We start from the raw sequence: 18647 nt of genomic DNA on the forward strand, positions 1-18647 counted from the left end.
TTATCTGTTTGTTGCTTGTTTTGTTGTCTGTCTTGTTTGGGGAGGGAGGGGTTTGAGATAGAGTCTCACTCTATTGCCCAGGCTACACTGCCATGGCTTTAGCCTAGCTCACAACAACCTCAAACTCCTGGGTTCAGGGATCCTTCTGCTTCAACTTCCCAAATAGCTATAACTACAGGTACCTGCCAACATGCCCAGATAATTTTCTATTTTTAGTAAAGATGGGGTCTCACTCTTGCTCAAGCCATTCTCAAACTTCTAAGCTCAAGTAATTTTCCTGCCTTGGCTTCCCAGACTGCTAGGTTTATAGGCATGAGACAATACACAAATTATTCATTCTGGAAAAGGCAACAGTGTTAGTGATTTGGTTCAAGGACTACAGAAAGTAAGCACCAGTGTCTAATCATATTTGTTTCCCACATACACAAACACAAGAAATGTTTCATTAATTCTTTAAAAACATAGAGTCTGGGGCACGTTGGCCTACAACGTGCAAATTTAACAAGTCTCTGCTAGAATGGAAAACAGTTCTATGAAGTGAGAATTCAGGAAAATTTTCACATAGTCCTCTACACCAACATTGAATATTCAGAAAAAATACCTAGGAAAATTACTGGATAACAGTGTGTGTGAGTTGATGAAGTAGAACCAGTTGGAGCCACAAAATGGATGTACATTCTTTACTTTTTAATGAAACAGATTTATACTCCAGAAATAAAAATGTCATCACTCTATTTGTTGGCATCTACCTTTTTATGAGAGCACAGTGACCTTCAGGTAAGTCTGAACACCCTACAATCATTTTGATTTTTTTTTTCTTTGAGACAGAGCCTCACTGTTACCCTTGGTAGAGTGCTATGGTGTCACAGCTCACAGCAACCTCAGACTCTTGGACTGAAGCAATTCTCTTGCCTCAGCCTCCCAAGTAGCTGGGACTACAGTTGCCCTAAACAATGCCTGGCTATTTTTTGTTGTGTTTGTCATTGTCATTGGGGGGCCAGGTTTGAACCTGCCAGCCTTGGTGTATGTGGCCAGAGCCATAACCACTGTGCTTTGGGCTCTGAACCTCTATAATCATTTGGAAACAAATCTATCACACAGATTTACAGACGTCAATACACAATGAACATATGGAACAAAGGTTCTATTGAAGGATCATCTTAATGACAGTAATCCAGTATGATGTGGAAGTTCATAAATAGAGAAATGGAAAGACATATTGTTGTATGATATGTTATGAAAACTTACACATATACTAAATATAAGTGACAACACTGTGTTATTGAAAGGGAGGGATCCCTTAATAGACATTCAAATATGTATAACTCAACAAATTAAACACATTCACATCAGAGAGAAAAAATGTTTTTGAAAAAAAATTTTTTTTTTGAGACAAAGCCTCAAGCTGTCCCCCTGGGTAGAGTGCTGTGACATCACAGCTCACAGCAACCTCCAACTCTTGGGCTCAAGTGAGTCTCCTGCCTCAGCCTCCCAAGTAGCTGGAACTACAGGTGCCCACCACAATACCCAGTTATATTTTGGTTGTAGCCGTCATTGTTGTTTTAGTGGGCCCAGACTGGATTCGAACCTGCCACCTTAGGTGTATGTGGCTGGCACCTTAGCCACTTGAGCCACAGGCGCTGAGCCATGTTTTTGAAATTTATTAAATTTAATTAAAGGACAATAGGTTAGTAGATAAATATCAGAAGGCTTTTCAAACATAGTCAAACTGTATGTAAAAACACCTTTCTTTGGCATATTTTTATCAAAGCCCTTTTCATCTCATTATTTCTCAAACTGTAGATAAGTGGATTCAGCAGAGGTATAAGCACTGAGTAAACCAATGACATGAGCTTCTTGGTTTCTGGTGAGTACCCAGATTTGAGTTGCAAATAAGTCATGTTGCCTGTGCCATAGAAGAGGCACACAGAAGTGAGATGAGAGGCACAGGTGGAAAAGGCCTTTTGCCTCCCTGTACTTGATGGCATCTTCAGGATGGCATAAAGAATTCGAATGTAAGACAAAAGTATCAAGAAGGAAGGAACCATATTAATCAAAATAGTAGCTATGAAGGCATGTACTTCAAGCAAAAATGTGTCGGCACATGCAAGGTCTAGCATTGCTGGAGCTTCACAAGATATATGATTAATTTCATTGGTGCCACAAAAGGGAAAGCTAAATACCCATGTGGTCCCCACTGTAGCCTCAATGATCCCTGAAATCCATGAGAACATTATTAATGTCATAAAAACTCTTTTGTTCATAATCACTGGGTAGTTCAGAGGATGGCAAATTGCAGCAAATCGGTCATAAGCCATTGCTCCCAGGAGAAAACATTCAGTAACACCAAAAAGTATAATGAAATACATCTGTGCAAAACAGCTCACAAAAGACATCACAGTTTTCTCAGAAGAGAGGACCACCAGCATCTCAGGCATGATGACTGAGCTGAAACTCACTTCCACCACAGATAAGTTCAGGAGGAACAGGTACATGGGAACATGGAGGCTCTTGTCTAGGGAGATGATGACTATAATGATGGCATTTCCCATCAGGGTCACTAGGTGAATAACCAAGAAAACCCAAAAGAGTGGCTCTTGGAGATCAGAAAAACTAGAGAATCCCAGGAGAATGAATTCAACCACAGAGCTTTGATTTTGCCTTTTCATTTTCAGTAATGGAGCCCTATATTCATTTTTTAAAGACAGTACTTAAAGTATATTAAAAAGTCACACTTCAGTCTCCAGAAATTATTTGCAGAACCCAGAAGCAAAGCTTATCATGTTAGAAATTCATTTTGGCAAACTCGCAGAATGGCAAATTTCTTGAAATAATGAATTTTTTACATGGAATGGGAAAAGTGAGGAATTCTGGCTGATAAGTACTAAGTAATATCAAAGATCTACTTCTATTTGTACATGCTATAGTTTTAAAATTAAACACAATCTCAAAGCAAATAAAATATTTTATGACTTAGGTTCCATTCTCATAATATAATTATACATAATATCCATTTTCCCAATTTATATAAATATAAAATTTAAGAACACAAAACACAGTGTTAAAAAGCAGACAGACTGAAATTGAAAACCTCAATTTTTATTGAAAAATTGAAAATTATAGCAAGTATTCATCAGGTTCATTGCCTGTCACTTTATTAAATGTGATGACATGAAATGTGTAGGAACACATAAAGGGAGCTGTGTTTAAATGAACCTATCTTACGTGATTTGTGGCCATCATTTCTGCCCACTTTGCAGATAGCAAATCATATTAGGATTGAGCCAGATAAAAAATAGTTAGGGTGAATTCTCCTTGCGTCATTCTAGTGACCTAGTTGACATAGGAAAAAGACCATTTTTGTGGTCACCATGAACCTGGAATTTAGAAGTTTCCACTCTCTGTTTGTCTCTTGTCGTTATTCCTAACTTCCTCCTCATACAGTTCCTTTAATCATAAATTACTCAACAAGCACTAATTGACCATCTACCATGTTCTAGGCTTTGTATACTCAGGGGAAATTTGAGCCCAGACATTAGCAAAGGGCTCACTTCGTTACAGAAAATGGCTTCGGACCTTAAAACTGGGACTCTGTATGTCCCATTTCTTGTATCTTGCTACACTCTCTTCTTATTACCACCAATTAAACTTAAGGATGTATCTTTTCTGAAATGTATATATACATTCATATAGGAAATTGTAAATATCTCACTAAAAAATAAACCTCAGTTGGGGAAAGATTTAGCTTCCTTCTTTGTTATATCTCAGTGCCTACAACTGTTTCTGGCCCTTCAGAGATGCTGAGTCAGTGTTGGTTGAATAAATGAATAAAACTAAGAAAAATCAAGATTCTACCTGTAATAGAGTGTCTAAAAGAAAAGTAAGCAAAGTACACAACATAATTGGGAGGGAGAAGCAATAAGATGTGCATTCAAATTTAAATGGGAGGAGGATAAATTCTGACCGAGAAGGGAAGGGAAAACCACAATCTCAGGACGCCTTGGGTGGGAAGAAGAAGCATAAGGATGATGGCGCAGTTGTCTGACTCAAAGGTGCTTGATGACCACATAGAACTGGAATGGAGGTCTACTGGCCTTTGTGGGATGTTCTGAAAACCAGAGGAAATTCACTGTGGGTGATGAGGAAGCCAAGAGGTCCAACAGGCACAGCAAGCTGAAGAAATACAATGCTGGTGTAGTGCAGATCAGTAGGAAATAGCAGACAATGAAAGACTAATTTATTCCTGAATTTGACCACAGTCATGTACTAAAATCAAATGCCCATATTCACCACAATAATTCTGTCAAAAAAATGTCCCATAATCCTGTTTTGCACAATCAAATATTTCAAACCCATTTTCAAAGGGGAAAGAAAGAACAAATATGTATTCAGTTCCAAATACAGAAGAAACTCCCTACTTGAACACCTCCCTACACTAACCACTTCCTAAGTTAGCCTAACTTTCATGGACCATTCAGTACCACATGTATATATCAGTATAGTCACCCTAGTTCCTTATATTTCTCCTCCTATGTTAATCAGTTTGTTATAGTTCCTTAGGTAGTCGACTTACAAAGTTTCTACCATATATAAAAGTGGATTGGTTTTGAAAATTAGAAAACTTAGAATCCAATCTTAAAAAATGCAAAATTTTTACAAAACAGATTAAAAGCATGTAATATAACAAGACTGTTATAAGTGATAAAGAGAAAGTGACCATGAATATTCTATCTTTCCTCTACATCTTGGAAGACCCTAATTGTGTCTTGGAAAAGACACGGACATGTTATATTTAGGCACATCATTCTCTTTCCAAGGTTTCAGCCTGCAGATAGGAAGATGTAAGTGCTGGACTTACAGACCAAGCTCCTCGCTTCACTTGCAAACTTCTAAGACATGATGTTAGTGCGTGCGAAATACTTATACCTTGAACATACCTTCAATATTTTCTCAGAACAGAAATCGACTTGCATCAAAGCAAAAGTCTACTGCTTCAAATCCTTCAGCCATTCCTAGCACTTCCTGAGCAGGGGCACATCATTTCAACAGCATTTCCAACTGTTAGTGCAAAGAACTATAAACCAACAGGCACACATGCAGAATCTATACCTCTTACCTATATTCAATCTCTTTAATTTTCATGGTTATTTTATCAGCAGTTTCACCTCTAGCCAATGTCACCTATTCATAAATACACCTTAGTGATTCACTGCACTGCTTCTATAACATTGTATGATACAGAATCACATGCCCTGGAGAATCCCTCCCTGGAGATCATGGAATCACTTCATTCAGATCTTCCTGTATTATATAACTAAGGAGGGCTCAACTTGGCCACTTAGGTGAGAAAGCTCAAAGGCACACATTTGGAGCCCTACTCCTTCCAGTGTCTATGGGGAATGAATGCTTCTTCACACAAGAGATTCAATTCCACTAGGACACTCCTGTATGAGATGAAGGCAGAGGCTGAATGAATGTTGTCATTAGGGAGAGAAGGGAGGCTAGGGGAAGGTGTGAGCAAAGACAGGTGACCTAGGATTTCATGGGACAGAATGCACAGTTTGTGTAATGGAGGGAAACAAGAAAAGGAAAGCGTATTGAAAACTCTTTGTAGAAAGCTTGGATGCTCCCATACCACAGGACTTTTATCTTCTTGAGAAGAAATTCAAAATCCCTGAAATTTATTAGCACTATTAATTTCATACACAGAGCTTTTGTTGTTGTTGCTGTTGTTGTTGTTGTTGTTTGGAGAGTGCCGTGGCCTCACAATTCACTGCAAACTCAAACTCTAGGGCTCAAGAAATTCTTTTGCCTCAGCCTCCCAAGTAGCTGGGACTACAGGCGCCTGCCACAATGCCTGGCTATTTTTCGTTGCTGTTGTCATTGTTGTTTAGCTGGCCCACACTGGGTTCAAACTCGACAGTCAGTGTATGTGGCTGACGCCATAACCACTGTGCTATGGGCACTAAACCCACAGAGCTTTTAACTTGGAGTCAAAATATCTGGACTGGCATGTATAACATTGTGCACAATGATAAACTTTCTGGTTCTAGTATTTTCTCTGTAAAATAATGAGGATGTTATTAATTTCATAAGGGAAATAGAACAATCATCTGTTTTCATGGAGTGGGTTCTATTCTCAAGAAGCTCTTCCTTCCTGCCAGCAACACTTAGGGACACTTTCTCCCTAATCTGTGTGCAGTGGGAAATGTACCAGTGATCCTGAGGAAAGGGGTTCTCATTCACAGAATCCAGTCCAGGGACCCTCCCTTATCATTCATCGTGATAGGATTTCATGCACATAAATGAGCCAATCACACACCCCAGAGATGGGAAAAGCTGCCTAAATATGGACATTTCATGATTCCTACTTCATACTATGCCATGGGGGCTTCTGTTTTACTGATGTGTTCTACATGTTGATATCAGTGATTGTGTCACAAGTGATGTCCAGTTTGTGAGAGGTCATTGGAGATGTAGGTCATGATGTGCACGCTTCTCCATATGTATATCAGAGTTCAGTAATAAGAGTATGAAAGTATATTTCACATATATATGCTATAAACTAGAAACAATATCAATATCAATATCTAACTGAAGCCACTATGTCATTGATGTAACAGTAATCAAAATGTGGAGATTTTAACATACCTTCCTCAAAGTTTGAGAGACCAAATAGAAAACAAAGAAATGCCAGTGGGAGAATTGGAAGAGTAAAATTTTTTTATCTCACTAATCACACATTTTTATCTCAAAGTATCTATGAGATGTTTAGAAAATTTAACATATTTTGTCTGAATGAAAATCTCAATAAATTCCAAAATCTTAATAGTCATAAACACACAGCATTCTTTTCAATAAAACTGCCCAAAAAACTCAAAAGGAAAAAAGGAAAACTAAAGTCTTACAACAAGCTAAAAACATTCTAAAAACAGGGCTTGTTTGAGGTCTGATAATTAAGTTAACAAATTTGCCACCATGTGCTTACCTTGGCAGCACTGCACAAACAACTCAGTAGAGGTACACAACATTAATATATCAGGGTCTTACAGTTGTGTTCATGTCCTCACGTGGCGTATCTTGCTAAGTGGTATTCATTACTATTGAATGCTTTTGTGTGCAATTGCAAGATGTCAGAACTTGCATTATAGTAACAAGCATTGTAAATTTCTTATTAAACTTGGCAAGAGTGGAAGTGAAATTAGGAACAGGGCAGTCAAATTTTATGGGGATAATGCCATGAAGAAAACAGCAGTGTACAAATGGATTAAAAGTTTTTCTCAGGCAACACCTGTGGCTCAATGGAGTAGGGTGCTGGCCCCCTATGCCAGAGGTGGTGGGTTCAAACCCAGCCCTGACCAAAAATTGCAAATAAATAAATAAATAAAAGTTTTTCTCAAAGGAGAGAAATGCTCACTGATAAAGAGAGGTCGAGGTGGCCAGTAAAGAACACAACTGATGAAAACATTAAAAATTAGTCAAATTAGGTGTCAAAATCATTGGTTGACTGTAAGAACCATAACAGACCAGGTAAACATCAATAGAGAAACAGAAAATCTTAACTGAAAGTCTTGGCCAACAACTCATGGCTCTTGCATCAAGACAATGCACTAGCTCACAAGTAACTGTATTGGAACACCCTTGCTACTCATCTGATCTGACCCCTAATGACTTTTTTCCTTTAATTGAATATAAAGGAAGATATTTTGGTGGCATTCAGGACAGCAAGAGGAATAATGATGACCATTCCAATGGCCGTAATAGACACTCTGTGTGTGAGGCACAATTATCTCTGTTTTAATTTCAGTTCAAGACAGGACAACAGAGTGACACCATGTATCTTCAAAACAATTTTTTTTATATAGAGAGGAGCATGGTGGTGTGAACTTGTAGAGACAGCTACTCAGAGGCTGAGGCAGGAGGATCACTTGATCCCAGGAGTTTGAGGATGCAGTGAGCTAAGATAGTATCACTGCACTCCACCCTCTAGGACAAAGAAAGATCCTGTCTCAAAAAAAAAATTGGTTCACCTGATTCAGGAAGCAATTAAGTTAGGCTAATCTAACATGGCTCTTTAAGTTAAAGGCATTTGAAAGATAACAGGTACAAGAAGATAACTGTCTTTCCTGAACTTTGTGCTCTTTCCTTCTTTCTTTTTCTTTGTTTTGACTATACCTGCATGAACGTGCTATTTCTTAAAAGCAGGGATGAAATTCAATTATAAAACCGTAACACTCTTATTCTGAAGGAGGAGATACTGAGATCAAGAGAATTCCATACAAACTCTGTCAAAATAACTTATCTTTTATTAGTTATTTATTCACACACTTTTTTACAGATAAGGTCTCACTATGTCACCCAGCCTGGTGGGTAATTTATCTTTTAAACTGTCTGCATAATTTAGTTAATTCTTCACAGCTTACTCTTCTTGTTTAAAATCAGTAAGCCTAACTCTAAGTGGGTCTTTGAGTCTTCTTTTCCTTGGATGAGAGCTCCCATGCCACATAAAATTTGTTTATACTTTTCTGCTGTTATGCTATCTCACATCAATTTAATTTTCAGATGTAGCGTAGGCCCTAAGGGGAAGGATGTGAAATTTTTTCACTCTAATATTCTGATGCACAATAAAATCTGAGAATCATCACAGTGGCACACTCTGGAGGTTAAAACCACAAATCCTCCTGTTTCAACAAGGAGCACTACATGGATGAGCCCGTAGTGATGGCTTCCCTGAACCTGCTTTGATATAAGTGACACTAAGAAAGGATCACACAAATGTACCACAGTTTCAGGAGGCTGTCTGTCAATAAAATAATATGAAGAAACGTGGGATCCCACCATCTGATGAAAGGGAGCAGTAGAGAAAAAATAATTCATCTTTGTTATACAGATTAATGCTATGTTATACAGCAGGATTTCCCAAACTTTGAAGTGCATCCAAGTCATGTGAGGATCTTTATTAAAAGGATGAATGAAATTCCTGAACCTCTCTGACCCTCCTCGAAGGGGTAAGTTTGTAAAGAATGTTTCTGCTAAGCATGCTGACTTAGAACATGGCCTAGCCCCTTCTCCACACAAATATCCTGTACATAATGGATCAAGAAAGAACATACCTTTTTCAAACATGGGAGATAATTAAAAGAGTTCCCGCATGTTAGGTGACCTAACACTCAGAAACTGAAGAAGAATAAGAAAAGCAAATGATAAACAAGGAAGATTCACTAAAGTGAAGTGGCCATGGAACAGATGAAAATCACCACGAAAAGATATGGCTAAGACTTTTTAAAACTCTGTAAAGAAGAGCACAAAACAAAGAAAATACATATCCTGGAAAGATATGATCAAATAATAGAAACTTAGAAAATCTCAAATGAAAGAACATCAAGAGGGTTTTGAGTTCTTTTTAATTATAAATATGAGGCTGGGCACAGTGGCTCGTGCTTACAATTTTAGCACTCTGGGAGGCTGAGATGGGCCAACTGCTTGAGCTCAGAAGTTCAAGACCAGCCTGAGCAAGAATGACATGCCATCTCTATTAAAAAGAGAAAAATTAACCAGTCATTACAATGGGCCATCGACTCGAGAAGCTGAGGCATGAAGATCACTTGAACCCAAAGGGTTTGAGGGTATTGTGAGCTAGGATGACACCACAGCAATCAACCCCAGGGTGACAGAGTGAGACTATGTATCAAGAAATAAAGAAAATAAATAAATAAATCATAAATGTGATTCCATACTGACAGTATAGATGAAAATAGACACCAGTGAGAAATAGTGGGTTGTGGTGGAAGTAGATACTAATAAAATGAAATAAAAAAAAACACTTGAACAGAATTAAAAATAATGACTGTCAAAAATACAGACATGGGAAGCCAATAAAAAAATCTGGTACACACATAATTGGTGTCCCTAAGGAATTAAAAATAGTTAAAGAACTGGTTCAAGGAATAGACATATGACTAGATCTAACTCATAAAGTTTTTGCAAGGACTAGCTTAGAGGAAAATGTAAAGGTCTTCAAACATTGCCTAACATAAAAAAGCTCCAATTTGTGAATAGCTTTATTATTTTTGAGAGTACTATAATTACTACTAATATTACTATTATTATATCTGACCCTTATAGTCACCCTAAATGGAAGCAGCAGTAGAATTATCACCATCATCACCATTATCATCATCATCCTTTTATAAATGAAGAAGCGATGCTCACAAGTATAAGTAACATGACATGACAAAGACCCTGGAAGATAGCAAACATGGTATTGAAAATCAGGTTTACTTAATTTTTGCTACATGTTCCTGGTATTTCCAATATGCAATCTTGCCTGTCACTTCAATTATATTTTATGCACAAACAATTAGCCAGAATATTTAATTTATACTTCTATGTATCATTTCTAACCCATTAAAAACTTTCTATTACATCCCACACAAATTGTATAGACATGCACATAATAATAACAACACAAACACTTTTGCTTATATCTGCTGTAGCTACAGACCAACTCTGCATCAAGTGGCACTGATTTCCATCTGGTAGAGCCTTGGTCTATCTTTCAAAATACAGTCTTTCTCTCTCCCTATTTAAAGCATACATACATCAAATTTTTTAGCTACAGTGCCCCAGACATGGGGATGCACTGATTACTCTCATCTCTAAGGAAAGACTTGATGCACAATTGGAAAGTATGTGATTAGCTCACTGTTGTTAGTGCCATAAAGGTCAACTTCAGCTTTTAAGCCAAGGTCTCTAATTCACAGAGGACCCAGACAATAACTGAGAAAGAATCTTCCATGTCCCACCCATGGAGGGTACCTCTGATAGACTATCCAGAGCTCCTGTTGCCCTCAAAGAGACTGTGTAAGGCCTACCTGGCAGTCAGAGCTGATCTTGCCAAGCCTCGTTCAGCCCCTTTTCTGTCCAAGGTGTCTGCACTGCTAACTTCATCTCAGCATCTGCGCCTGAGAAACCCCAACCAGCACCCAGGGGACTCAAAGTTGTTGGTGAAAGTAGGCAGTTAAAGTAGGGTTTGGAGACTGGATTTATAGGCCCCTCCTCCCCAGCCAGAAGAATTCCTGACCCAATTGGTATATGGAGTGCAGACAACTCCTGGCACAACATGGCAATTCAGTGGTCAAGATCTCAAGAATGGTGACTCAGTATTATGTATCATGTAGGAAAATGTATTGGCCAATGCAATATTCAGGCATTGAATTATACAAGGACTGTGAAGGGATGATAGTTGTTGCTGGCTGTAGTTTGGATATTTGATCCTCCAAACCTCATGTTGAAATTGTATCCCTATTGTTGGAAGTAGGGCTTATCTGGAAATCTGGGGATCATGGGGCCAGATCCCTCCTGAATTAATTAAAGCCTTGAGGTTGAGTGAGTTGAGTGAGAGAATTCTTACTCTGTTAGTTCCCATGAGAGTTGGTTGCTATAAAGAGCCTTGCTCCTCCCCCTCTTTTCCTTTTTTCCTCTCCCACCATGTGGTTCTACACGCTGGCTCTCTTCTTCCAACATGAGCGAATTCAGAATGAGGCCCTCACCAGATGCAGATGCCATCACCATGTTTCTTATACAGGTAAAAGATCTGTGTGTCAAAGAGATCAATTTCCTTTATAAGTTACCCAGCATCAGGTAATCCTTTATAACAATACACATGGACTAAGATATAGCTAAATTGCACTGATGTACAGATAGATAGCAAGAGATAAGTTCCACTGAAAAACCATTGAAACCAAACTATGAGAACAGAGACTCAGAAAGAGGCCTTTGTCTCTTGCAATGGGCAAGAGAAACAGCTGAAGATCTAATTCAGGATTCATTAGTCATGGGGACAAAGTTCAAAAATAGGTGCATGCTTAATAAAGGGTGATATACTAATACAAAGTTGGAGCCACTGTTGGAAAAAATCTAAAGTCTTGCCATATGAGATGGAATTTCTGAGTGGATACTCTCCAACGATTTTTACACATACCCTTTGATATAGCAGAGGTGACACAACCCACCACAACCCACGTAAGTACAGAAGACTATAAACTGATAAGAAGAGAAAGATATTACACTTGATCTTAGCCAAAAGACTGAGAGGTGCTGTGTAGAAGACTACAGAAGGGGTGCTCCTTTAGGGACTGCCTTCACATCCTTTCCTCAACACCAGATCAATAAATAAGGGTTGTCACAGCACAGCACAACCAGGGACACACTGTGCCAGTCAAGGGATATAAGATATAATATAGCTGCAAGAACTAGCATAGTTGCACCATCTTACCTTTAGGGGCCAATGGAAAACTTATAGTACTAAATTTTGCGTGTCCTGAGTGTGCTTGTAGTACCAAATTCTGAGTGAGCTGGAAGAACTAGCATAGTTGCACACATCACCTTTAGGGGCCAGAGGAAAACTTGTAGTACTGAATTCTGAGTGTGCTGGACCACAAAACTAATAAACAAGACTAGGTCACAGTTCATTGATTTGAAAAAACAGGAAGTTTGGAAGCAAGGAGGTCTAGGGTAGAAGCATTTTGATAGTCTCATGGCATGAGCCTCAAGGTCTTTGTAGCCCACAAGAACACACAACCAATAGTAAAATGACTCACCCAGTTGAATTTAGCCTCCTTTTTTCAGAGGCCATTTGGGTGCTGGTATTATGCCCACAAGGACAAAGTGGCCTAGCAGTAGAGATAAAGGCTTTACTAGAGCCCAGACAATATGGACTCCATTGACCAAGGCCAATCAAATTTACTCGTGATATGTTTGGGACACCCCTGCCCTAGTACATTGGAAGGTAACTGCATTTGGCTTTGAAGTCTGATAAGAAGTTAATGTTAAGTGAGGTGGCCAAGGCAGGCCCTTATTCCAATATGACTAGTGTTCCTAGAATAACAAGAGACACCACGGGTGATTTCACAATGAGGAAAGGCCATGGGAATACACAGCAAGAAAGGGGCCATCTGCAAACCCAGAAGAGAGACCTAGAAGAATCCAGTCCCTCTGGTACACTTGATTTATACTTCAAGCTGTGAAAAACTAAATTTCCATTGTGTAAGCCATCCATTCTGAGGTATTTTATTATGGCAGCCATAGAAACTGATGCTGAACAGTTTCTGTCTCCTTACCAAAAAAAAAAAAAAATCACAAACAAAAAATAGCCAAAATACAAGTACATTCATTCACATTTAGAATTAATGTAACCCGATGTCTAATTATAATTCCTTAAACACAAACTCCAACAATTCTATATGAACCGAAATAATATCAAGGAGCAATTGAGATGTTTAACCCAAGTTTAAAATGTAGTAAAGACTCAGTCAAAAATAGGCTGGTATTTGTTAAACCATCACAAACTCAAAAAAGATCTAGATATCACAAAATTGCATGTGTGTAGGGTCTATCCCTAAATAATATAAGACCCCCCCAACATTTACCAGATATGTATACTATCTTTTTTTTATTAAGTCTTTCATACATAAATCATAAATACATTTATGCCATTATAGGATTCAATGTGTTGATTATTTGTACAAATTGGAATGCTTACTACCTATTAAACAACATAACCTTTACCACTTTTACCCAATTACAGGATTAAGACATTTATGCTCTACCCCTGATCCAACTTGTACTTGTAGTATGCTCCAAAGGTGTGGTCCCCCTACCAACCCTCCCTCTACCGAACCACCCCCTCCCTTCCCCTCTCCCTCCCCTTCCTTCATTCATCTTAGGCTATAATTGTGTTTCATTTTTCATATGCAATTGTGAGTGATTATAAATTGGTTTCACAGTACTACTGAGTACACTGAATTTTTATTTTCCATTCCTGAGATATTTTACTAAGAAGAATATTTTCCAGCTCCATCCATGTAAACATAAAAGAGGTAAAGTCTTCTTTTTTTAATGCTGCATAGTATTCTATGGTATACATATACCACAATTTATTAATCTATTCACAAGTTGATTGGCACTTGGGCTTCTTTCTGACTTGGCAATAATAAATTGAGCTGCAATGAACTATCTGGTGCAAACAGATATGTATACTATCTTAAATAATATCACTATTATTTTACACAGACTACTTTTTACTTTCCAAATAAATTTGAATTGCTGCCCTATTCAATAATTATTACTTCAACAAATAATATAAAAACAATTAAAATTTACCTCAACCTTTTCATTTCACTAAATATGATTGTTGTCCATAACTGTTAGTGATGAAGTCCAAAAACTGTTCAGTTATGTTTTCTTTTCTAGCTTCATTGCACAGTGAATTATAACAAAAGTTTAATTTTTTTTATTGTTTGGGATTCATCGAGGGTACAATGAATTAGGTTACACTGATTGCATTTATCAGATAAAGTCCCTTTTATAATTGTGTCCCACTCCCAGGAGGTGTGTCATACACCATTACTCCTATAACAAACATTTTAAACAATAAAAAAATACACAACTTTAATTTTGCCCATAAATTTTTAATGATCATGGAAATTCTCCTCTAAGATTCTCCTCCAGATATAGAGGAATGTGGCTGTGGTCCCAGATACTCAAAGGTTGAAGGTGATTTTTTGAACCCAGGAACTTAATGCTATTCACATGCTATGATCATGCCTATACCCATTGTACTCTACCCTGAGCAAAATGGCAAGACCCTACCCTCAAAAAACAAAAATCAAAAAACAAACAACAAAAAAAGTTACTACAAAGCAATCTGACTGCATTCAAAGAAAAAGTAGCAAAAAAAAGTCTATAAACACAGAACCATTACCAAAAACCCAAACCACAATAACCTCACTACTGTCATCAGTCAGGCTACAAGTATTATTATATCATAAACATATACTGGTAAAACTTAGAAGTTTAACCAACAAAAATGTTTGTGTAGTATTTCAATTTGATGAGATTTGATATCTACAAATAGACAGAAATAGATATGTGTACATGTTACTATAGATACGTATCCAAAGGATACCAACTTTTTTTGACTCGTTCTCATATTTCCAGTTGGTGATCAGCCCAAAGACCATGCAATGACTATGAATCACTACTACTACTCAGTTTCAAACTCAAAGAGAATGTGCATAATTCCCCTGATCTTAGGAAAGGATTTAGGACCTCCCACAAGAGGAGGAATTCAAGATTTGAAACTATTGTTTACTGTACATATTATCCTGGGAATCAAGCACTAGTTACTCCTAACTCTGAAATGTTAGAAATCCTTGACAAATATATCATTTGGTATCACAAAAGAGAATATCGCCTGTAAATGACTACACCAACATGTAAAGAGATTCCCCAAATTTTGAAATCCAAATGGTAAAACCACTTTCTTAAGACTGGCAATGGCTTCTGAAAGCCAAATGCAATAAGAACACTAAGGCAACTTGGCCATATACACAAAAGGTAGTCAAGTAACAACCCCCTCCAACCACTACCCTTCAGATCTCCTAAGATTTGCTCCTGAGCACTGCTCTGTAAGTAGTTCTCTTTGAGGCCTGTGCCTGTCCCATACCCTGAGTCTGCTCCAACTCTTGAGCAAGCTAACATCTTGCCTCAGACCACTTTTTTTGTATTTAATGAAAAAGTATTCATCAAGCACCTACTTTGTCCCAGGCACTCTGGTAGGCAGGTGGTATACAGTGGTGGAAAAATTCATAGTCACTATCCTCATTGAACTTATTATCAAAAGTGGCAATCAAACATTAAACACCTCACACATTTCAATAAATGAAGAGAGCTCAAGCTGATGAGCCCCTTAGAATGGAACAGAGAGAGATGGGATCTACAAGGTGTACTTAACATCAACCATGAGATGATCGATGAAGAATCACAAAGAATGTCCAAGCAGTCTTTTATTTCAGGTTAAGTTACACATTTCAGACTGATACAAAGTTCTCAATTGGGAAAGATTCAGCAGTAGCATCCTTCCTGTCTCTAAGTCATGCATACAGTCTCTGGAGCTTAGAGTTAGGAAACATTTTGTGATCAATGTGATTGGCAGAAGGATGCTCCACACTTTACTATACATATCTGGTCTACATGCCTGTCTTAATTCTCCTATCATTCTGTTCTGTAAGCATGAAATGTTTAATTGCTGCCACAGGCAAAATTATTGATTTTGGAAAAGGCCACCAAGTTAATGACCTGACTCAAGTATCATAAAAAATAGGCATGAATAACTAATGACATTTATTCCCCACAATAAACAACAAAAATTGTATCATTCATACTTTATTAAAAGAGGGTCTGGGGCACATTGGCCTACAAATGGGAATTTAACAAGTCCCTACTACAATGATCTGTAATGAAAAAATACTATGAAGTGAAATTTCAGAAAAATTTCCATATAGTTCTCTGGTCACCAACATTGTATAAACATTTGGGAAAATACCAAGAGAAAACCACTTTTGGATTACAGTCTATGTAAGTCCATGAAGTAGAACCAGTGTGGGCCTCCAAAATAGATGCACATATTTTATTTATTTTTGGAACAGATTTTCACTCCAGAAATAAAAACGTCATCACTCAATTTGTTGGTATCTTGAAGATTTAACTTGTTACCAGAGCACAAGAGACCTCAGGTTAGTATGAAGTATGAAGCAGCTACAATCATTTTGAAAAGTAATTCTTCAATAGCTTCTAAAATGTATAAACACACATACTCTTCATCTCATTGGTCCCATGTTAACAAATTTATGACACAGATGTACAGACATCACGATACATGAACATATAAAACAAAGTGTCTATTCAAGCAATGTCTTAATGACAATAATCCAGTAATGATGTGGAAGTTCTTAATAAAGAACTGGATTAATAGACTGTAGTATATGTTATGAAAATATATGTATCTATTGAAAACAAGTGACAGAAGAACTTTATTGAAAGGGAAGGAGCCTCTGATGCACTTTGAAACATGGAGAACTCAAAAAATCAAACACATTCACATCAAAAATGAACTATGTTCTCACCACTCTTTAATTTAATTAAAGGACACAGGGTATCAGCCAAATATCATATGGCTTCCCAAATATAGCCAGACTATATGTAACAACACTTTTTTATGCCATATTTTTATCAAAGTTCTTTTCATCACACTATTGCACAAACTGTAGATAAGTGGATTCAGCAAAGGTGTAAGCAGTCAGTAGGACAATGATATCAGTTTCTTGGTTTCTGGTGAGTAGCCAGATTTGGGTTGCAAATAAGTCATGTTGGCTGTGCCATAGAAGAGGGTCACAGATGTGAGATGAGAGGCACAGTTGGAAAAGGCCTTTTGCCTCCCTGTACTTGATGGCATCTTCAGGATGGTGTAAAGAATCCGAATGTAAGACAAGAGTTATCAACAAGAAAGGAACCATAACAATCAAAATAGTAGCTATGAAGGAATATATTTCAAACACAAATGTGTCTGCACATGCAAGGTCTAGCACTGCTGGAACTTCACAAGATATATGGTTAACTTTATTGGGGCCACAAAAGGGAAAACTAAATACCCATGTGGTTTCCATAGTAGTTGCAATGATCCCTGAGACTCACAAGAATATTACTAATGTCATGAAAACTCTTTTGTTCATAACCACTGGGTAGTTCAGAGGATGGCAAATTGCAGCAAATCGGTCATAAGCCATCGCTCCCAGGAGAAAACATTCAGGCCCACCAAAAAGAATGATAAAATACATCTGTGCAAAACAGCTCACAAAAAATATCACAGTTTTATCAGTGGAGAGGACCACCAGCATCTCAGGCATGATGACTGCACTGAAACTCACTTCCACCACAGATAAGTTCAGGAGGAACAGGTACATGGGAACATGGAGGTTCTTGTCTAGGGATATGATGACTATAATGATGGCATTTCCCATCAGGGTCACCAGATAAATGACCAAGAAAACCCCAAAGAATTGCTTTTGAAGTTCAGGAAAAGTAGAAAAGCCCAGGAGAGTGAATTCAACCACAGAGCTTTGATTTTGCTTTTTCATTTTTAGTTAGTGGAGCCCTATATTCATTTTATGAACACAGTCTGTAAAGTCTACAACAAAGTCACAGTCCAGTCTATAGAAAATCATGGCAGAGAACAGAAGCAGAGTTCATCCTGTCAGAAACTGACTTTGGGAATTCCAGAGAACGACCAATTACTTGCAATAATAAATCGTTAAAATATCAAAGGAAAAGTAAGAAATTCTGGCTCAGAAATATTATTTGATGACTACTAAGTAATATCAAAGATTTACTTCTACTTGTCCACTCTGCAGTTTTAAAATTAAACATAGTCTTAAAGCAAATAAAATGTGTTATGACTTAGGTTCCATTTTGGTAAATAGTTATCCATAATATATTTTTTCTTAATTTTAAATAAACATAAAATTTAAGACCACAAAATAGTGTTAAAAGGTACATGGATTGAAATAAAAAACTTCAGTAATTTGAGGATAACTGAAAAATTGATAGTTACAGCAAGCATTCATTAGGTTTAGTGGCTGTGACTTCATTAAATGTGATGACACTGTAGAAACACAGAAAGCATTTGTGTTGAACCTATCCTTCCTAATCTGTGGTTTATGTGCTGATTCTGCCCACATTGCATAGAGCAAATCATATTAGGATTGACCTAGATGAAAAATGTTTAAGGCCACTTCTGTCTCATCTTA

General features: G+C 37.5%; 1 protein-coding gene and 1 pseudogene across 1 annotated transcript; both read right to left on the reverse strand.

Moving 5' to 3' along the window:
* Nucleotides 1-1724: 1724 nt before the first annotated feature.
* On the reverse strand, nt 1725-2669 carry LOC100956105 (olfactory receptor 10A3-like). The gene has a single exon (XM_012802611.1). It carries the CDS (start codon nt 2667-2669, stop codon nt 1725-1727), a length of 945 nt encoding a protein of 314 aa, XP_012658065.1.
* A 14330-nt stretch (nt 2670-16999) lies between these two features.
* LOC100956419 lies at nt 17000-17978 on the reverse strand (annotated as a pseudogene).
* Between the last annotated feature and the right edge of the window lie 669 nt (nt 17979-18647).

Source organism: Otolemur garnettii, unplaced genomic scaffold (genome assembly GCF_000181295.1).
Source record: "Otolemur garnettii isolate 467f Iridium unplaced genomic scaffold, OtoGar3 scaffold00001, whole genome shotgun sequence".
NCBI lineage: Eukaryota > Metazoa > Chordata > Mammalia > Primates > Galagidae > Otolemur > Otolemur garnettii.